At 44.1% G+C, this 16,829-nt stretch overlaps 1 protein-coding gene across 2 annotated transcripts in view; it reads right to left on the bottom strand.

Moving 5' to 3' along the window:
• Positions 1-523: 523 nt before the first annotated feature.
• The window catches only part of LOC307086821 (connector enhancer of kinase suppressor of ras 3-like), a 41,688-nt gene continuing 25,382 nt past the window's right edge, over positions 524-16,829 (bottom strand). Inside the window, exons 10-25 of one of the 2 annotated variants that reach the window (XM_079752160.1) lie at positions 16,024-16,148; positions 15,237-15,427; positions 15,037-15,123; positions 14,324-14,589; positions 11,718-11,755; positions 10,269-10,311; positions 6,211-6,267; positions 5,690-5,732; positions 4,951-5,114; positions 4,181-4,254; positions 3,836-3,907; positions 3,606-3,670; positions 3,386-3,507; positions 2,818-3,193; positions 1,853-2,043; positions 524-1,319 (exon numbers count right to left, since the gene is read on the bottom strand). In XM_079752160.1, the coding sequence (XP_079608286.1) occupies positions 1,095-1,319; positions 1,853-2,043; positions 2,818-3,193; positions 3,386-3,507; positions 3,606-3,670; positions 3,836-3,907; positions 4,181-4,254; positions 4,951-5,114; positions 5,690-5,732; positions 6,211-6,267; positions 10,269-10,311; positions 11,718-11,755; positions 14,324-14,589; positions 15,037-15,123; positions 15,237-15,427; positions 16,024-16,148 (2,139 nt within the window). In that variant the 3' untranslated portion in view covers positions 524-1,094. The remainder of the gene's footprint in view (positions 1,320-1,852; positions 2,044-2,817; positions 3,194-3,385; positions 3,508-3,605; positions 3,671-3,835; positions 3,908-4,180; positions 4,255-4,950; positions 5,115-5,689; positions 5,733-6,210; positions 6,268-10,268; positions 10,312-11,717; positions 11,756-14,323; positions 14,590-15,036; positions 15,124-15,236; positions 15,428-16,023; positions 16,149-16,829) is intronic. The other variant, XM_079752161.1, reaches the window with a different exon arrangement.

Genomic DNA, 16,829 nt, shown 5'->3' with positions numbered 1-16,829 from the left:
TATTTAAAAAATAAAAAAGTGCTCGCTTGTGGAGAAATTACAGAATTCTTCTCAAATGTTGTTTGTGTATGTTTGTGGCATTAACACTTTATTTTCCTTGGCAAAGGCAAACACAAAACTAAAACAGAATCAATAAAGGGTATTGTAAATCATGCATCAGCTATGTACAATACTTACAATTTCTGGTAACAATTACATCCTTCAAAAAACTACAATTTGTAAGTTATAAAAAAATAGTTGTGCCTCGTTCAAGTTAAGATCTATTGTTTACCCTGCAGTAATCCAGTTGCACCTGCACTACAGTTGTAGCTTCTTTATCGTACAACTTTATAACCAACGTATGGCTGAGATATGAAGTCACAGAAACAGCTGCACACCCAAGACTAAGTCTCTGATACAAATCAGTTTGATTTAATGAATTAATACGGGTTGACCAGGCAAGACAGCTGGAAATCCTATATTAACAAGCGTTTTTCCTCCTATATATATATATATATATATATATATATATATATATATATATATATATATATATATATATATATATATATATATATATAGTTGATTTGGTTGTTTGGAATTTCAAAACAATGTGAAACAAAGATCTATCAAAATCAAAATAACAAATCCAAACATCATACATGCCTCAACACACAGTGACATTTCACATTTCATAAGAGGTGAACGGCAGTGTTAGTGCATGGCACCAATATTAAAATATGAAACACTTGACAACTAAAATAATTACAAAAAAATGCTTCCAGGTTGAGATTAATGGTTGCATTTTCAATCTACTCTATACCTCGATTTGAAACACTGGAATTAAGACCATTTCCACTGAATGGTTCATAAAATACACCAACAAGGCAATCAGAAACATTAAGAGCTAATAATACAATAAGTAAATGTAATACTAAAGAGACAAACTTCACATTTTACTTGACCAAACACAAAACATTACCGTTTAGGTGCAAAGAAAATCTTCAACTTGAAAGGCAGTACTTAGTTTTCGCAATCTTCCGACAATAGTCGGACAGCAACAGTGTTGGGGAGCGTTAATAGACCTCCTGGCACAGGTTACCTTCCTCAGTCCTTTATAAACTAGTCTCTACCAATGGAGCAGCAACTGCTGACGCGGTCTCTGTTGTTGCTTTATCTATTGTGGTTGCCTCATCCTCTGGCGCCACCTGCTGGTCTTGATTGAGACTGATCTCTTGGATCAGTTGTGCGTTGGCTTCCTTCCACTCTCGGAACCGGTCTGAGGTAAGCTTGGTATCCGACAGCACCTGGTCTATCACTTGCAGATCCGCCTCTTTAGACTAGTGTAGAAGACAAAAGACAGAAATAATATGCATCATCAGAGTTTTCATATATTTTCTAGTAAAAATGGATGATTGCCACAATCTATGACAATAGATGAATAAATAATTGCAACATTAATATGTGGCAATCTCGAAAAGTCTCAAAGAGTTTCCTTGAAATAAATATCAGTTAAGTAATTATCCATCCCCGAATGCAGTAACATAATGGTGATGGAGTCTATGACCCATTGATGAAAGCCCTTGCATTTGCATTATTGTGAATCTTAGGAACTGGCTGTCATTGGTGACAATCCTGCCATGCATTAAAATCACAAGCGGGCAGCGACGTACAGTTAGTGACACGTCTTCCATCACCCATCAGTGGTAGTTCTGCCAGAGAGGGTATGGCAAAGCTACCGCAACAGACTTGCTTTTCAACTCACTTGTGTGTAGCAGTGTACAGCTTTTATTTTGCCATAAGTTCAGCCAAAGAGAACAAAAAGGAGATCATCGAGATTGCCACTTTAAGGAACTACTAAGGTTCTGCCTACCTTTAGTGTGCTGTTGAGAGTTCTGATGAGGTGTAATTTGTCGTTGACGGTGGTGTTCTTGCAGCGCTTGATGAAGGAGGCCCGGAAGTCTTTCTTGGTGGATGGCTTGCGTTCACCGAGGGGCGAGAGGCTGGCCTGCTTCAGGTGGTTGTACAGCGTCTGCATCTCGTCAGAGTTAGCTTCTTGACCACCTGTCCAAATAGAATGGGATCCAAGCATCAAAACACACACTCTAGGGCTATACTTCTTCTATAACAGTTATTAAGGGTACCGAAACATCAAAAGTCTCAGAGACATGAGACGGTTTTATGTTTCTCATTAGAACCATAAAAAAAACAACCTTTTATAACTTCATAAATATAGACCGTACATCTATATGAAACACTGGCAAGACACATTTTTGGGGGTGTCTATTGTTCCAATACAAGGTCTGACTCAGGACTAAATTACACAAGTTAATGAAGAATGGCCAGTTATTTATACTTGAATTCACCATAAATGGGGAAATGTTCTTTGCATGTCTTCATAACAGTGTTCAAGTTCCCTTTACTTCGATGTTGGACCACAGAAAGTGATCTACAAGCATTAATGTCTGTTTTCCTGCACACAACTCGGAAAGGGCTCATTTGAACTAACGATGGACATGCTCAATGACTTACCAAGGCTGTATCAGTGACTGTATGTTGTACGCACTTGCACATAAAAATAGTACCTAGCATTGTGTAGCATCTTATCCTATCTGATTTTGTTGTATACTGGGAATGGGTCAACCTAATAAATGTTGATTGCTTGGCACTTAGTTCTATGAACATCCTTACTGTACCGACAGCAATATATTCTTTCTCTTTCTACTGACAAATGCACTTATTGCAAATTGCTTTGGATAAAAGCGTCTGCTAAATGCGCTAAATGTAAATGTAAATGTATATCATTTGCAAACAACAAAAAACGAAAACAAGGTTTACCTTCGTCCCCAGTGCCTGGCATATCCAACAGTGTCTGCCCATCAGCAGCAGCAGCAAGACGCACGTCGCAATGGGAACTGCTCTCTGACAGGTCCCCAGACGAAGCATCCTGTGAGCTGGCTGGCGCCTCGCCTGCCTCTTCCTCCTCCCCAAGCTCCTCCTGCGGGCGCCGGTGAGTGTGCACCTGCACCGAGCACACCACCGTTGTGGTCTCCGGGGCGACGGGGGAAGCCTGGGACACCAGGTCCATCCAGGACTGCCGGTTTTTCACTAAGGAGGAGGCGGAGCTCTGTGAGGTCATCGTACTGACGGGCGAGGACAGCGAACCATTGGTGTCGCTGGGGAGCGGGGAGGAGTAGGGCGGCGGCAGGGTGTCCTGTCCCAGAGAGAAAATACGGTATACTTAGCATACAAGCGGCTTACAAATATAAGCTCACATTTTTTTATTAGAACATGACTATAATTTGGTTAAATTAACTTCTCCTCTGGAAATCGATGTTAACCAAAGAGTGAACCAGCACCGGTTGCGGTAGTCCAGCGACTGACGTCCAGAAGAATCAACACTGACCTGTACGCTCGCAGGCATAACGGCTCCATCCACCGAGTCCCGCAGCGTCTGCTCAGAGTAGGGCGGCGGGGGGGCCTCGGTGGTCTCAGCCTCCTCGGGTTCACTGGCTTCGCTGTAGCACTCTGAAGACATGCATGTACATGTACACCCCGTGTCACAACACCCAGAACAGCTCAAATCAGTGAAAAAGGATTACAAGATGCACTTCTGGAGTTCTGACCTGTTGGCGCATCCTTCTCTGTTGACTCGTACTGGATGGAAGCCAACCCGAGCTTATTCAACCATCTAGGGGTGAAACACAGTGCATTTAATTCATTCAACAACAACTCCTACATCAACATGACAAGGTTTTATAAATCCATTCCTAAGACAACTGGGGACGAACGCGCTAGGCTGCACAAATGTCTTTTTCACCAAGAATTCACACATCTGCAGAGCCGCGTGACTTACATGTTCATGTCTTCGTGGCTTTCAGCAGCAAAGAAGAACATCATGACGTGGGGGTGACAGGCTTTGATGGCACTGCGGAGGGGGAGGCGTTGAGGTATTAACAAAAGCTATCACATATCTTTACCCTGTCAAGTTGGCGACTACTTTGAATGGCAAGGGAGGCAAATGTTGCACGACGTGACAAATTCAAAATTACTGTGAGGGCAGCTGCTCGGAGTGAATTTTATTTTGTCACACTTATGACTGAATGTTTTTCCGTCTGTGGGCCCAAACACTTCCTGTTTAAGCATATGTCAAGAGATTGGCCTGGTTCACGATTTAACCGTGTGTGTGTGAACAACTTACTGTTTCTTCTTGCACTCAATTGCCCGGTCAATGATGAAGTCGGTGAGATTAATAAACCCCTCGGCTCTTTCGGCCTGAAAACACACAAAAGATCAAAGGATCCTCTTCGTTAATCCACCACGAACAGCCTGTGGCATGTGAGCTGAACGTTCGGCTCTATCAGTCTTAATTCATCGTGCCAGGAGGGTCATGCTTGCATTAGATGCTGACAGGCCATTAGAGAAACCTCCGGTGTCAGGAAACACAGAGGCAGAGCTCATGGTAATTGTGTGGCGATAGGCAAGCGGAGGAACCAGTCTTGGCAGGAGTATGTGTGACTCATAAATGACTTGACTGAGAGCCCCTTACGCCTCACAATGCATCTGCACGGCAAAAAGGTGACCCGAATGCACAACGCACGATAAAGGACAGATTGTTTATAACGACTTAAGGTAGCTTTAATTCTATAATTATAAAATATCTATGATCATTATTAGCACTATTGGTAGTTATGACATGGAAAGATACTGAGGCTAGAGGTAAACAAGAAAGGGTATATTAATAAATTTCTTTACTTAGACTTTGCATAGCGTATAAAGAATGTAATGTTTTTTGGTGGGAACATTTAGGTTTCAGTTTAAGGTTACAGTTAAAGTCTTTTTTTTGTCTAAGAATAATATAATTTAATTTATGATATTTAAAGCATTCGGGAAATGGAACTGACAAAATATGTTGTAACATTGACAGAATCAAAAATTTGATTGGGTTCATACAGTCCTCGGAGTACATACCAACTGATTGCTGTACCAGTAGAGAGAGGTCTTCTTGAGCACAAACCAGTACTTCTTCCATTTCAGACCCAGGAAGGCATCTTTCTTTCTGTAGAGCCAGCCCTGGTGGTCGGGATGGCCCAGTTCTTTAACTGAGATCCGTCTCCTGCTCATCGTCACATTGCCTGAACACACAAGCAACCGACCAAACCTATGCATATCAATACGGTGGTCCCGTGAACTCACACCGTAGTGAGGGGTTAAATATCAGCTATTGTTAAGCTAATGAAAAGCTAGGACCAGACATGCAGCTCTTAAGGGAAAAGTGACATTAGCTATACTTCTGTTTTCAGTAGGCAAAAATAGATTAGGAAATGCGATACGGAAGAGGAATAAGTGATATGAGATTGCCTAAACCTACGCAAAAAGCAAATTGCACAGGATTAGAAAACCACCTTTCCACCTACCTATTTTCAGATATGAATCACACAGAAAAACAAAAATAATTCCTCTACAATGTTATCAAAAGTGCATTGTTCAGAGCTTAAATAGACCCGATATCCTGCAGGGAAAACTGTATGGTTTAAATGCACCATCCGCGACAAGTCCGCTACATGCCTCAATTTCCCTGTCACTTGACAAACACCCACACAGTACGGCCAAATTACAGTTTGAAGTGACAGGGTGAGAGACAGAGCGAGAGAGTAAGAGAGCAAGAGCAGGATATATAGAACAACAAACTGAGAGGTAAGATCCTTACCTCCACGTGAACTCTTCTTCTTGGATTTGGTTCTCAGGGAGACCTTGGAGGAGAACGGGCAGAGAGGGGAGGTTATGTTGTTTGTAGGGAATCAACCAATAAGAGAGTGCAGGACAGAATAAGAAGCAGAAGAAGGACACTTGCAATGTGGCGCGCTTTAGCCAAGATTAATCTATTTGGAACTTCCTGTTTCTCAACCCGGGTGTCTCATGATGTCACACTCACAATTGTCTCAAGGCATCTCTCTCAAGGCGCCTCTCTCTCTCTCTCTCTCTCTCTCTCTCAAGGGGTCTCTCTCTCTTTCTCTCTCTCAAGGCATCCGTTTCTATCGCTCTCTTGCTTTCTCTCATTCTCGCTATCTTTCTTTGCAACACATCACAAATGGTCAGCAGCTGAGAGAATGAATTAGAAAATCACTGCTGGAAAAGTGCTTGAAGATCCCTTCACATAATGAGGAAATAAAGGAGTGCAGAGGTAGTTTCATATCAGTGGAGCATTGGGAAGAACAGCACTATACTCACCGGGTTGTAATCATCCGCAGCCATTGAGGAGGGGGCCAGGGATATGGGGAATGCAGCCTATTAAAACATAAGGTGGAGGTGAAAACCAATGCTCATGAAGACATACAACGATGATATTGCAACTCAGTCCAACTGCAGCAGCAACAAAGATGAAGTAGGCTATTGAATCTGAATCATTATTTTAAATAGGGGGCTAAAAATGTTTGATAATGGGGGGCATTCATGTAATGATTTAATAATAGTGGGATAAATTTGAGCAACACCTTCAATTGTAAATGGTATTTATAAATGGACCCAAGCTCCAGGGCAATATTCGAAAAAATAAATGAAGACAAAAGTCGAGTCAATAAGCCACACAGAAGCCAATGATGAAGAAGAGGCCAGCACTTTGATACATGCTGTATAATTCAAACCCATAACTCGTTTCTGGTGATTAGTTAGGAAGAACTACAGTTTTATTTAGGTATAAAAGGTAGTTATAAACTCTGTAGTTTTGTTTGGTACGAAATAAATGTGAAAGACATATGATCATCACCATGACGCAGGCAGCCGAAATGACCATCATTCATTATTGGCAAACTTCCTCAGAACACTGGAGTTCCTCATTCCCCGAATGGACATAGCCTGATTTAAGTAAGAAAAAACGGCTGATTGAAGTAAAATTAAAGTATGTAATACATCTAAATGTCATTATAATTCTAAATAATTTAGAACCAAATATGAGTTTATATAAGCCACTTTCCACAGAAACACCTGACTGCATTTTGGACTTATTTGTAAATGTAATCTATGGTACATTGATTGACGATAAATAACCTAAAAATAAATCAGCCCCACCAGATTCAACCTTCAGGTCGGAACAACCAAAGCCCAGAAACCAATCCCACTGAAACGCGGTTCAGTTGAACTCATTGCTTCCTCTGCCTGATGATCATGTGAAGTTCATACAGATTTAATCACAAACTAACCCGAAATCTGCCTAGGATTTCGGGTCTGATGTAATTGATGAAACTACAGAAAAGTCACCCTTACCGTTAACACACCTGGCAGATTAAAGATTCAACTGAAACGAACTATCCAAAGCATGCTGATCCTACGCCTGGCAGAGACGGACACGGACACCATGTGAACGCATAACGTTACACACAGCGCCCCAGCCGCCGCTCTCAGTCTTGCACAACTAAACAAAACGCTCAAACATGCAACTCTGTGTTTCCGGCGAGTAGCTTCATGGTCTCTCCACCACACTCACCACGGTTACCTTGGTAATACATCTTCATTGTAGGCCTACAACATGAATGTGGCAATTTTGTAAGTAAGAGTAAAGATAACTTGTAAGAGTAAAAATAAACTTTGACAAGTATAGCACTTTGGGAACAAACGCTATTTGACTGCATCACCCCAAGTATTTGTCAGACGGCAAACATTTTACATCGGTAAAATCTGGATGCAGAGAAAACAAAATTGTACCTATCAACAAAGTGAACACGTGTCCGACCAATTGAACTCATACCTGCCACCACAACTTCAGCAAATTCAGTTTGGCTTCAACACGTAGCCGAAAGTCTAACCAAACTTTGGCAATCATGTTGTCGATGGAAAGCAACTACCTAATTAAGAGCTCAATGCTTTTCTTTTTGGTCGGTGTTTCAGTGAAGGCCTGCGGCACTGGCAAACAAATGTTAGCCAATATTTCCTAAAGTTGATCGTTTGGCTTAAACGCTTGCGGTAAATGTCCACTAGGTGTCGCTGTGCCACAATCTAAGAACTGCCGCACGATTTTCTTTTTGTCTCGAAACCGTGCGGCTGCACCTACACACCAGCCACACCACGTACGTGGCTGTCTCAATAGTCTATGCCATTGCATTTGCTGTTCGGCAGTTTCCAGTTAATCATGCAGGGGGAATAGTGAGGTGTCACCGATAGCCTCCTTATGGCTGTGGTAGTAGAGTAAATGCTAGGCCACTGCAGAGTCGGCTGTGGTATGGCCATCAACGCTCTTCAGCGCCTCTGTGGTGAGCTGGCGTTGTAGACATAACATTCCCTGTTGTTCCTGCCAAAACACACGAGATGGAATAGGCTTATACTGTTCCGACAGAGGGGCCGGATGTTGTGGTGGTGGGCTATGTCTGTCTGCGCTGGGGCAGTGGTAAACCAACAGACATTCTCAAATCTCCTGCTATATCAGTCTCTCTTTCCTCCTCACTCTCGTTCAATCCCTATCTTCTTCTCTTTCCCTTTCCAATACTGATACAAACCTCATTCCTCACCTTATTTAACAAGTTAGACCTTACCTCAGCCACTATGATCCTTAAAAAACTAATCGTTGACAAGTCAGTCTCTACCTTGCTTATTTCTATGACACAAGACAAAGAGTGAGAGGGAGAACCATCCTTAGTATGGCCCACTAAAGTGATTTAAGAGTATGTCACACAAGCTTGTATCAGGCACATGAAAAGGAAGGAGGGAAGCTGAGGTAATCTGTCTGAGACTCATGTCAAAAGGCCCACAGAGGATTCATGAGAGTGTGGATTGGTCACACCATTGTAGAGCTCAATCTCCCATCACACTCCATGCTGAGAATTGTCACGGCACTTAGCTAATATCCCCCCCAAGACCTATCGCTAGTGCAGTGTGTTTGAGAGAGAGAGAGAGAGAGAGAGAGAGAGAGAGAGAGAACAGAGTGGTTATTCTTCACTGGGGGAATCTCACACTGGCACTGAGTGGTGAGGGGCATGAGCAGGGATGGCTGGCTGGGTGGGTGGACTGCAGAGCTAGGGAGGTCATATCAGATCCAAGCGTGTGCAGATCAGCAGGAGGACCAGGACAGGCAGAATGGTCAGCTCCTAGGGCCTACTTGCACCGCCGAACCAGTAGCCCCATCGACACTGGGGAGTGGGCACTATTGTTCCATTGATTTAAATTGTATTATCATTGAAATCAACACAATCTTTACAGAAGGCAAGGTCGATGGTCGGATATCTCCAAACGAAAACTAACTGTGGTGTAACATAGTTTGATCTTATCTTATCTTTAGGTGCAGTATGTAGGATTAAGCTGCATCAGTGTAGGTTGCAGAAGCAGAATTTGCAGATATATAACAGGGCATTTGCACGCCCACACACGCACACAAGTGAATGCCATAGAACGTACCGCCTCCCCAAAGGCCCTCTCATCCACGGAGCCTCCAATGTCTTCTGACAGCTGGGGATTCTCAGTGTCTTCAACACCACAACAAGTCACCATTAAACTAGCGATAAGGGCCCTCTCGGGGTCCAAACATCCCATTTGTCAGTAATGCACCTATCCTACCGACCCCTGTGGCGTTCCCAGTGTTGTACGCTCCACTGAGGGATTGACACCAACTTATGTTACTGTGGAGCGTGAGGGTTACTGTGTGTGTGTGTGTGTGTGTGTGTGTGTGTGTGTGTGTGTGTGTGTGTGTGTGTGTGTGTGTGTGTGTGTGTGTGTGTGTCCAAAGTTTGCCCTGGGGCAATTCCATTCCCACATCTGCGACAGTGAATTGTGCCATGGTAGGGCTGACTGTATGTACTTGGTCAACCTCTTGATAGTAGCTTTTGTTCCCTGTAATGTGTTGTTATAGAATCGGTCCAGATAACAGGCATTCCTGATAGACAAAGACAATGTTTGATTAGTATTGGAATGTATAAATGTGTTTTTAATACTGTCTTTTGAGGTTTATATGAGCTTTACTGCAGTAAAGTTAATCTGCAGTAAAATCAGCTGTGATCGGTAGGGTGTGTCTGTCTGTGTGTGTGTGTGCGTGCGTGTGCTTGTGTGTGTGCCTAGACCTACATACATACGTCAGAAAGAGCATTCCTGTCAGCATATCTCTGTGTTAAACTTTAATAGATTTGTCAATATGGCTCTTGCTTTTTTGCACCCCCATTGTGCCATGTGAGCTGAGGTCAAGGCTGTCCAAATTCCTCACCTTTTCCCCATCTAGGAAAGCATGCTCATTTGTTCAGAAAACACACTGGACACACATGTGTCAAGACCTATTTCCAAACACACACACACACACACACGCATCTTACCGCTTGAGAAAAGGACCAGGATCGCATGTGTTGTTGACTATATCTGTAAAAATAAAAAGAAACAAGATAAGAATGTTTCCCCCAACGTCCACTAGGTCTCAAATAAGACCTCCTATTGTGATCTTAGCTTGTGGTTAGCATCGAGTTCTGAGTTTATTTACAGTAAACGGGACAGACGTCACTAATCCCTACTGCAGGCCCAGTGGCTTTATCCCGGACCCTCGCTCTTCGGCATGGTCAAAAGTGGTTGAGATGAAATTTACAACACATACTTATGACTGCTATAGCTCATCCAAAAACGAACCATTATCTTTCTATTATGCTGGAACACAGCTGGCTTCGATTTAGTCCTAGGAAAATAGACTTTGCGGCTGAAGGTTTGAGGCTTTGACATTTAGCCTGTGTGGTAAGGGCACTGATAATACATTTGGCGACTGGCCACTGTGGACTTTTAGACAACACGCGTCCTTCCCTGAGCTCAAAATACGTCAGACAGCAACACAAGGCCTCACCCTTGTAATTTCTGGGTATGAAATAGTTTCAGGCTCGTCTTTCCTGCCTTTGGAATCCTGACGGAAAAAAAAACTGTAAAAAATATTCTGTCCTCCCCCATCCATAAATCACCCCCACTTTGACCCAGCCTTCTTCATGATGGGTTTGTCAGAGTAAAAGTTGCTGATGGACTGATGGATCTGATGGAATGTCGCCGCCCCTACCCCACACCACACACAGTAGGACACCTTCATTATGTGTGGGCCATAAACAGTAGTTGGCTCACAGCAACTAGAAAGCTATAGCAAGCAAGTGGCAAAGTGACATTACACAAAGGGACAAAACTCTCTGCACGTAGCGACACAGCCTATGGCTCTTTCGACAGCTCCATCAAATGGGCCATCCACATTCCTTCATGGTAAGTTAAGCATCCTATAGTCGCTGTTGCATTATCGGACATACTGTATAAGCTTGCTACATATTTGGGCATCGGAAATGTGTGTGTGCTAATTGAGTGTGTGACACACCGGCTTTGATGGTGTGTTTGTGTGCATTGCTGAGTATAGACGTGTCGGGGGGTTGGTATCACACATGGCTTAGTCATGAATCACTGGGACCTCTTCAGGGAATCGAGATATAAGACCAGCCTATGGGGACTATTGGGGTGTGGTTTACTGTGTCTTGTTATCTAGCATTGGATCGGTAGCCTCATTTGTTTGAAATGCGGGGGGAAAGGTGAAGGGTACTAGTGATTTGCCTCATTTGAGTCATCTAGATTTTGATGGGGATGTGGTATTTTCTTAATTGGGGGACTGAATATAAAAGTTTATCAAAGCTGCAAGTGTATTGTCTGTCTCCCATTTGACCTAAAGGTAATGTTATGGTTGATTCGACGGACCATACTTACTCCTTGTGTGTGTATAGTATGTTTGTGAGGGATAGGATTCTTGCACTCACCTGTTTAGGAAGTCACTGCTAGATCGCCAGTCAGATCCCTGTGATGTAGAGATTTGTGTAGTTATTTGATTGGATATTGGTTGTTTAAAGTCAAACTTATTTAGTTGACTCCATCATCTGATTAAATCAATATGCATATCCAGTATATTATCTGTGTTTTATGCGTTTTACGTCCAGATCTGCGGCCTCTACACCTATTGACTGGAATATATTTTCCCCTTCTTTAACTAACTAAATGATGTGCTTCATATAATTTGGAACAAAACAAAAATAAACATGACAGCCATTGCGAGCGATTTAACAATGCAAGGCAAATCTTTCAGCACATAAAGACGAAGATCTACCCAACCCTCTGCGTAAGTTGCCCGCCAACTTATGTTTGTTATGCAGCTGAAGCATGTTAGTGGTTAGCAGCAAGGGCTAGGACAGCGCAGGTAACAATTAGAAAGACCACAGATCTTCTGCCAGTGTAGATTAGTGAGGGACCACAGGTCTCCATGCCTTGGCAAGACATAGAAGAGAGTAAGGAGCTAGGGAGCATGAAGTGGAAGACGAGAGAAGAACGGAGAGGAATGACAGGGTGTGTGAGGGGAGGGGGGGGGATTAAAGTATCGTTCTTCATAACAGGCACATCTTCATTTCCAAAAGGTTTAAACGTGCCTCATGGTTTCATTCACAGGGAAAATATGCCTTCCAAGCAAAACAACATTCATATAAGCAAACCTGAAACAGCCACAGAGCAATCAGTATCCCATTTGTAAGAAAGGTGCAGATTTCTCCAATGAGAAATACAATTAAATTAAGAGTTTAAATTACTTTGAGAACTTTCAGGCTTCAAGCTTGATTTAGCATCCAGGTAGTTGCATCACCATATAGTTTGAGCAAGCCATTTTCACCACATGCTTTTATAAAACAAAACGACCGGTTAGGATGACTTCAAAATGTCAAGGCAAGCTGGAGAACCATTCACCACTCAGATGGACCTCCATGCAGAGTGGATGCTCAAGACTTATAATTAAGAGAGCGGCACGCACGCACCCACACACGCATTAATGACGGGAGTTGTATCATAAAATAAAGACAATACAAAAGCAGACTGAAATAAACTGCATATTTTAATGAAATTCTATACAAATCGTACAAAAGGCCGAAGAAATGAATAATCGCTTTTGACCCATACGTTCTAAATCCTTATTTATCTTAAATAATACTGTCATGGAAGTCTTGGTGACCCTTATTAGGACCTAATGGGAAAACACCATTCAACCTTGTGTATCCCAAAGACAAAGGGCCTTACAGCTGTTAATCATGTCCACCAGCAGGAGATAAGGGTATTTTAGGTACAAAATTACAGAGCAGATCAAAAACAGTATAGATTGCATAGCTCAAAGAGGAGGAGAAAACTATTCGCTGGTGGCGAAAAGAAAGATTGAAAAAAAAACTTTGCCTCCATACCAACAAAAGAAGCATTGACCCTTCAACCCAAGTGACAATATGAATCATTGTATTTGTGCATAGATCATACGAGGCAGTAATTGGTAGACGCTATTGCGACTGATGGCCATAAAAGGTATAACAGGGCTTGTACATCGTGATGAAACATCTCTATGACCGCCGCCACTTTGGAAGCATAAGATCATTGGAATGTTGGGTATAATGTAGGCAGTAATGCTTTTGTGGTCAATGTTTAGCGATTAATCTTGAAATGATTTTACATTATGGGGATAACATTGTGTTTGAAACTGTCAGTGTTTTTCATGAGACAAGGAAAAACAAAGTTTTGATTAACCTAGATATTTACATTGATTTAAGATTTCACAGCACTCAAACTCTTGAGCTGTCGGATTAACGGCAGCCCGAAAACCCATGATGCATTCTGATGTACAAACCATTTAAAGGAAAACGTAATGAATAAAACAAAAAGCCAAAAACCCAACACTGCATTTCTTTCTTCATGAATCAGTCTTGAAAACATTAGCGCAAGCACAACCAAAAATTTCACACAATCGCAGTATAAACAAGCACGTTTTCTTGTGATGCTGGCGACTAAAGTATATATAACACCATGCTCCCACAGAGCAACTCAACTCAAACATGTTATAACTTAATATGTACAGAAGAAGTCCCGACGGCAGCGCACGCGGAGCCGAGCGTCTCCTAGCCCTGAATATATCCTCTTGAGGTCGGCAGTAGGGGGGGTAGGGAGAGGAGGTTGTATTAGGCGTGGTTAAAGATGGGTAGAAATGGGACGCGTCGCAGCGGCTGCTGCGAACGCAAGTCTTGTTGAGAAGTAGTAGTAGCTGGTGGTAGTAGTAGTAGTAGTAGTTAAAGTACTGACACCAGGGCGGTATGGAGGTAGAAGAGGGGGTTGGGGGGAGGGGGGGGGGGGGGGGGGGGATGTTCAGAGTAGTGCGACAGAAAGCCCCCCCCAAAAAAAGAAAAACGGCGGAAAAACAGCCAGAATTTTTTTTTTGGGATGAACTCAAAAAGGCACTGAGGAAAAAGAGTGTTCTTGTAAAAAAAATACAAGAACAGGAACAGAAGCCCCGTGGACAGGAAGTGCATCATCAGTGAGTCAATAGCTTAAGCCGCATGATCCAACTGACCAGTAGCGAGCGTTCTGCCGGGATGCGTTTGCTGGGAGGGGCGGGGCCTACCGGGGGCTTCCTCATGTCCTCCTGGTACGGGATGGTGGCGCTGCTGTGAAGGTCCGAGTTGGAGTGGTAGCGGTGGCCCCCCCGGATGTGGTCCACCCCTCTGGTGAACTGCCGTTCCCCTCCGGGCCTGTAGGGCGGCGTGCACACGGAGGACACCTCCTCGGCGATGGTGGGGATTCTCTCGTTGCTCAGGTATCTGTACAGCAGGTCTTCGCCTGGAATTGAATAGGGAATGAGGAGCGGTTGGCTTGATATGTTCGGTTCATACTACCTAGCCGATTGGTTGTTGTTGGTTGGTTGCTTTCCGTTTTCTGAGTGTGACGTCACCAACAATATATTGTTTTGGAAAATAACATCCCCGCCAACTAAATGGATTCATTGCAAGGCTATGTGGTATAAACAAGACACTTGTGAAGTGTTTTAGGTAAAGAAAGAAAGAAAGAAAGAAAGAAAGAAAGAAAGAAAGACAGACAGACAGACAGACAGACAGACAGACAGACAGACAGACAGACAGACAGACAGACAGACAGACAGACAGACAGACAGACAGACAGACACGTCAATCCCTCAGTGGAGCGTACCACTGTGGGAACGCCACAGGGGTCGGTAGGAGAGGTGCATTACTGACAAACGCAAATCCTGCAAATTCTACTTCTGCACACCTTTTCTTCCTTGTGACCACGACTTGGCGTAGGGGTCGATCAGCCCGAGACAGGTGTCCACCGGCATCGAGAGCGGCCGCTGTTTGTCTGGAACAAACCAAGAACCTCATGTCAGTGAAATACGCTCAAACTCCCCCCTGCGTGGCCTGGTTCACCAACCACCCCATGTCCTGCCTACGGGGGCGCCTCACGACACGTACTGCGTGCGGGCTTGTGCTCCCGCATCCGGGGCTGGATGACGTTGGCCTCGACGGGGTAGCCCGCCCTCAGCTTGTCGTAGTCGCCCGCGGTGAGCCGCCGCCTGCTCTCCTGGTCCAGGTAGGAGTTGGGCGACTCCGAGCCGCCGTGCCTCGTCTTGCTGGTGCTGGAGAGGGAGCCCGTTCGGCCCTCCCTGCGACGCCGAGAGAGAGAACACAAGGCCGTTCAGTCGCGGTGGTGCCGCACGGTGCGTCATACGGTGCGTCATGCGGTGTGTGTCATGAAGTGGCATCACGTCGTGTTCTTCTGGCCCATTGTGATCCGGCAGTGTGACCCTGATAATGACGACGCCTGGTACTTTAGGCCTACAGATGTAAAGGGGGGTGCAGCTGCAGCTTGTGGCCATTGATGTAGTGGGCTGAAGGCAAACAAGGTTAGTATGGGTGAGGAGAGGGGTATCGGGGTGCAGACGGGGAGCGAGTGATTCGTCACCACGTTGGGGTGAGAGGCAGAGTCTGCTAGTTTCAAGATCTAGGTTTTAGGGCTGGGGCAACGGATAGCCAAGGTTTATTTCACTTATTGCAGACATTGTTTCATGCCCCAATGAATCCCGGATGAACATTCAGAAGGATTGAAATACTAATTTAATTCCCCCCACAAAAAATAAGAATTTACTTTAAATGACAAGACTACATTTGTATAATTCGTACTTCATTCAGTTAATGTCTCCAATGACAAACACAGCAGGGGGAGCTTGCCCAGTGAAAGACAGCATAGGAGGGGGCTTACCGTGGAGTATAGGGGACGATCGGAGGCGGGGGAAGGTACAAATCCAAAATGGCAGGCTTCTCCTTCTTTGTTGATCCGTTGGCGGAGCCGTAGGGCGACTGGGCTTTCACCAAGGAGGAATGGTTCTGGAAAGATCCACACAGCCAGTCATCAGTCTTCCATTCAACTTGTATTTCAATAGGTTTACAGACACATTTGTACAGCTGTTTTTTTATCTCCAAGAAAGCAAGTCAACATGAGTTATGCCCGCCAATTAATTGTTTGAATGCAAAACCTTGAAACTCAGTTGAAGGCTCGGAAAATTATCAATCCTTTGTTTCATAACCTTCAAAACAGCAACACTATATGCTACGCCAACATTTCTTGAGGACACAAACATTGGGTACAAACCAGCCTGCACTACACTTAATAGTGTCGGTCTCCCTGAGCACCATTGCTTACTAGACGGCTTCCTAAGCAACAAAGTGGTATTGTTCATTCACAAACGTCAGTGTGGTGGACAGGAGCTCCTCTGTTCAGTCTCCCAGATCCCTGAAACATCACCTCCACACTCTGATGGCCAGCCCTGATATGGGTCCCAGCAACGTGCTCGAACATGGAGCCGGAAGACAAAGTGGTGAGGCGGGGGGCCTCTCTGTGATGCTCCAGATATCTACTGTGTTATGATGTCATCAGAGACGGTACCACAGCATGATGTGTGTTTTTCTTTTTTTCTAGGGTAAGTCTAGGGTTACAAGGGTCCCATTGTCCCCCGCTGTGGAACCGGCCCGATAGTGAAAACCAGATGCCAGGGTCACAGCTAAGAG

Source organism: Pollachius pollachius (assembly GCF_949987615.1).
Source record: "Pollachius pollachius genome assembly, chromosome: 15".
Taxonomy (NCBI): Eukaryota; Metazoa; Chordata; class Actinopteri; order Gadiformes; family Gadidae; genus Pollachius; species Pollachius pollachius.
The sequence above is the reverse complement of the archived record's forward strand: the minus strand, read 5'-3'. Positions and strand labels throughout refer to the sequence as shown.